This window comes from Coregonus lavaretus, assembly GCF_964263955.1.
Source record: "Coregonus lavaretus genome assembly, chromosome: 10".
Taxonomy (NCBI): Eukaryota; Metazoa; Chordata; class Actinopteri; order Salmoniformes; family Salmonidae; genus Coregonus; species Coregonus lavaretus.
This window is the reverse complement of record NC_139997.1, coordinates 11,640,753-11,646,109: the sequence shown is the minus strand read 5'-3', so window position 1 is coordinate 11,646,109 and position 5,357 is coordinate 11,640,753. Positions and strand designations below refer to the sequence as shown.

At 41.7% G+C, this 5,357-nt stretch overlaps 1 protein-coding gene across 1 annotated transcript; it reads right to left on the bottom strand.

Moving 5' to 3' along the window:
* Positions 1-702: 702 nt before the first annotated feature.
* LOC311136137 (uncharacterized protein) lies at positions 703-4,499 on the bottom strand. The gene is made up of 2 exons (XM_084170224.1): positions 4,248-4,499; positions 703-2,802 (listed from the first exon to the last, which is right to left on the bottom strand). The coding sequence occupies exons 1-2, from the start codon at positions 4,417-4,419 to the stop codon at positions 1,859-1,861; spliced, it is 1,116 nt and encodes a 371-aa protein (XP_084026350.1). The 5' UTR covers positions 4,420-4,499; the 3' UTR covers positions 703-1,858.
* Between the last annotated feature and the right edge of the window lie 858 nt (positions 4,500-5,357).

The window sequence follows — 5,357 nt, the reverse complement described above, 5'->3', positions numbered from 1 at the left end:
AAATTAGGTCCCAGGCGGAGGGTTCTCGGTTGAACGTGGACGCGCATAGGACAGTCCTTGCACTGAAACCCACACCCACCGTGACGTATAACACAGCCCAATGGACGAAATGGTGTGAAAAGCAATAGGGTCCAGCTGCGACGCCATCTCTCAGAGCAGTCATCCCTCAGGTTATCTATGCTGCCACCTGCTGATATGTGATCTCAGTGCAGTGCATCTCTCAGGAAAAGTGGGAGCTTTCGAAAGGAACCATATAAGGAGAAGTGGGGGTTCGAAAGGAGTATTTTAACACTAGAAGCGCTGGAATTCCATAAGTACTAGAACCGCCATGACTTGATATTTCAATTATTATTTAAAATATTCAATAATAAATAGTAAATTGTAAAAGGAATGCATTTTTTATAAGTTAAGGTAGCTAACGTTAGCTAGCATTTACATTTACGAAAAACGTAACGTTACATACATGGCTACCGGTAGGTAACGTTCAAAGACAGCTCACAGTGAGTGAATAGCCTTTTTTTTTTTGCATAACTGAAATTCCTTACTGTCATCTCTGCAGACAATGACTAACGTCCAATAACCCAAACAACGTCTTGAGTGGCACCTTTCAAGACCGCCATTTCTCCTTATATGGTTGCTTTCGAAACGTTCACTCCTTTCGAAACCCCCACTTTTCCTGAGAGATGCACTGCACTGAGAGATGATATATCAGTAGGTGGCAGCAGAGAGACCCTGATGGATGACTGCTCTGAGAGATTACGTCTCAACTGGACACCTCTCGTGAAAAGTGTCCCAGCTCAGTGCTGCTCCTCATTGAGTATCTCAAGTTAAATGCCGACCGGGGTACTGCAGGCTGCCATTAGCTACTAAATTATCCTTCAAACTTATTCTGCGTGGGATTTTAAAATAAGTGGTTCAATGACATACATCTGGTGTAATTGAAGCAATTATTGGTTCCATAATTGTCTTCTAATTTGTATTTATTTACACGAAAGTTGCCATTTTACAATTCACTATAATGGGGGATCCTGTATTCTGCAAATAATGCTTGCAGTACTGCGGTCGGCCTTGAACTTTGAGGCTTCAATGAGAGGGGGCAGTGTTCCCTGATTTGATCCATCTTTATTTTTCATCTCATCTTTATTTACCACTAGGAGGCGACCTCTAACAGTTTGTCAGCTCAGAAGTAGCTCCTTGACCTACAATAAAAATAAGCATTGATTCACACACTAGACGCAAGCCTACTCTGACAAATGATAACTTGACATAATGAAAGAGAACTTAAGGGAGGTAAACTTGTGTATGTTAGAAAACCCTATGTTTACTTTACACCACTCTGTCAGTTTCAACGAAATGGACTCTAGGGTGTGTAAAATAAAAACAGGGATAATTTGCTCTAATTAACTTCCTCACAGTTCTCATACTAAGACTGACCTCTGTGTTCCTGGGTGAGAGATAATTCAAGTATACCATCTAGTGTTCAAACAGTTTTTTAACAACATTGGTGAGAATAGGTTGCCTGTAACCATATCCCACTGATCACTTTAGGACAAAATGGGGTATCTAACCAAAATTAACATTATATTTCTCTCCAACATTGTTAGTGTAACCTAGTGATACATGAGGGTCAAGTCTTTTCATAGCATGTTATTAAGCAACTCTCTGAAATCAATGTAGACATGAGGTGCCTCAGTTACAGTCTGCAAAACATCACATTCTATAGTAATATAATATGTAGAATTAGTAGCATTGAAGAGAAGGAATGCCTCTCTTTCTCTTCCCAAACGCTGGGTACTTAGAGAACAGAAGGCTCTGTCCATCCCCTCATGGGCGCTTTCCACTCCAAAGCATTTTTCTTCTACCTTCCTCGGGTGTGAGTTCTGAGGTGTCCCTTGATATGGCTGGACTGACTGAACCCTTTCCCGCAGACAGGACAGGAGTAGGGTTTCTCCCCCGTATGGACCCTCAGGTGGGTCTTCAGATGGACTGACTGGTTGAAGCATTTACCACACACATGGCAGCGGTACGGTCTCTCTCCTGTGTGGATGCGTTGGTGCTCCCTGAACCTGCCTGAGTAGCTGAAGCTCTGGCCACACACACCACAGTGGAAGGGCTTATCTTTAGTGTGAGAACACAGGTGGACCTTGAGGTAACTGGTAGAGGTGAATGATTTCCAACAGACTGTGCAGAGGATTTGCCTGTGACTAGTGTCACCACTGTTTGGTACAGTGTGGGCTAGCATGTGTGCCTCCAGTTGGGATAGCTCACAGAACACGGCACCACACTGAGTACATGAGTGTGTCTGTGTGTCCTCCTCTGGTCTCCTTTCTAGATCTCTCGGAACATCAGGAAGACTTTCAGCGTTCTCACTCTGTGTTCTAGAACAGTCTAGATTTACTGCAGAGAGGGGATGAGACTGATGGGAGTCACTGGTTGATTCTGATAGTGATACTCCATAGCCCTCTCCATCAGGTTCTGTTTTGATCTGTCCAGTTGTGTTAGTCAGTAGAGAGTCCCTCTCTCTGTTCTCCACAGTTTGGGGAAGATGTGTGGACTGAGGTGGCTCCTGATCACAGTCACTTTTCACACAGGGAGGAATAGATATGGAGTCTACTTTGGTATCAGCCTCTGGCCCTTGAATCTGCTCTACCTCCTGACGGGTCCTGAGTTCACCCTGTTCCTCTTTAATCTGTGTGGACTCTGGGTCCCTCTGCCCCAGACTGGGGCTCCACTCCTGCTCACAGTGATGTTGCTCAGGGGGAGTTTGCTGCTCCAAGACCCAAGAGGGAATGGGCTGAGGAGCTGGGGGAAAGAAGACAATAATTGACAGCTGTTGACGCTTGATTGAAAAGACCACCATTGCGTTAGCTAGCTTGTTCTGGGAATGGCATAGCTATGTCCCTGGCTGAATCCCAAATAATTCCTTTCCCCCGCTCCTCTATTTGCATATTCACATGTGCCTCTGCCATATGCCCAAAGCTGAGGGAGTGAATATTATGGAGGGTGTAGGGGCTAATTAGATACTTCGATAACCAATTCGACTGAGCCAAGGCGGCGTGTGAGTGAAGTTTGGGGAAGATCATTTTCACCATAAAATATAATAATATAATAAAGCATTCCATGCATCATCGCATTTTCGGACTTATGTAAGATAGCGTACTATTCCTAATGTGATGAGTAGATTGGATAGTCATAATTTAGGCTAATAATATAACTCAAACACTGTTTGCAAAAAAGACCGTTCATTGCATGGCTGAGCGCGTAGTGGCGTAGAGTTGGCCTAGCTAGTGTGAACTAGCTAGCTAATGTGCATGTAGTGACATAACGCTTGTAGTGACAATGCTAGTGGGCGCGGCATGTAGTGACGTAATGCTAATTAGCTTTGTACTGTTACAAGTACACTCAATGGCAGTGGGCGCGGCATGTAGTGTAGTTACTACAGTCAGGAGATAGATATTATTGCAAGTTCACACAAAATAATGGAGAGAAAGGAGTCATCTCAGGGGTGACCACGGATGTTCAGTTTGAATACCTTAAGAGAATTCCTGCTGTGGTTGGTGCCCGGCGTCTGACCCGCTGGGTGAATGGAAAAAAAGAAGAAAGTCTGTCTTTTGTATCTTTTATCTGAACTATTATATTTATCGCTGATATGAAAGATAAGGGGAATATAAGCATATATTTAGAAAACCGGTTTGAAAGCAATGATTGACGTTTCTAAACCATAAAACACAGCATCGGAATTGTAGTTCACATGGAGCCAACTATGGGGGAATGTACCAGCTGGAAACCCTAGATACGGAGAAGGGTTTTCGAGAGTTATGGGACTCCCTTTTTAAAATAAAGGTGGGGGGGGGGTTGTTAATTTGAATACTCGTTTTATTATTTAGAAGTGGAACATGAATTGCATCATTTCAGTCACCAATGTGTCCCAACGTTTCTGGGTTTATTGATCCCCTCGCAACGGAGGGCCCTATAAACGCGTTGGTAGAGGTGGTTTGGGATTGACGACTCTCCGCGAGTAGATAAAATCGGTTGTTTTCAGTATTCTTAACCTAACGTCCTTTTGCCCTGAAAAACAAACGTGAGCATCCGCTCAGGCGTCTTTTTACGCCTACTCCATTAGGGATTCACCGCCTCTCTCTGCGCTACAGAGTCAAATGCTATAGAATACAATGCAACACGTGTCTAGTTATATAGATAATTCGTGTAAATGAGAAGAGAATACAGTAGTCTAGATAGCTACATACCCGGTAGGACCGGTGTGATCAAGTGTCGCTTCAGGTATTGGTTCTCTCTCTTTGTCCGGGTTATTTCTTCCTGGTATTCGGAGATCGTGTCTCCAACCACTCCAAGTATCTCCTCGGCAGCTTGCATCAAACGCTCAGTTAGATATACATTCAGATATTGTAATTGAGTCATTGTTGGAAGATTCTCGGGGGCAAAAGATCTTCCCGAAATACACGTAGCTAGTTAGGGCTTATCATCAAACTTACCGCTATGAAGCGGGCAAGAATACATAAGTACTTCCGGGTCATGGATTTTTGGAATCCTTCAGAATAAGAGCCCCGTCCTGTTTACTTTGTAAATTAATAATTAAGTCGGAAATTATGGAAAATGTATACAATTAACGATATTTTATAATAGTTAAAAGACAAAGAATAATTAAAAGTATTTATATGCGATATTATATGATTTATTTGCACAGTAAAAGGGGGTCCATTCTATTCAGGAGCACTTCTAGTTTCCAAATCCACGGAGTTTACACCCAGAGGAGCTTTTACTGTGACACAATTTACAGATAATTTTGTATGGTGCAATATCTATACATGTCCAATATGAAAAAACTATTGGATTTAAATTGCTGCCAAATGAGCATCAGCGCTCCTCTGGATGTAAACTCTAAGGATTTGGAAACCAGAAGTGCTCTGGAGTAGAATGGGTAGACATTTTTTTTACAGCGACACAACATACAGCAAATTGTGTATGGTGCAATATGTATGTCCAATATGAAAAACGTACTGAACATCGTGCAATACGAATGGGCTAATTATTATTAATAGTAGCGTTAATGTTATTTGTATTACTGTTGTTACCATGATAACTATCTAGTAATCATGACTTTTAATGCTGTTTTTTATTTTATTTATTTTACCTTTATTTAACTAGGCAAGTCAGTTAAGAATAAATTATTATTTACAATGACTACTACACCGGCCAAACTGTTAACAATAATGCCAATGTTATATTATTTGCGCTATAAAGGCAATTAACTTTATTCATTTTTTCCTATTGTTAAAACAAAATTCTAAGTCTGCTAACATTTCCTCATAAAATGTTACACATTTTTACAGTTTGTA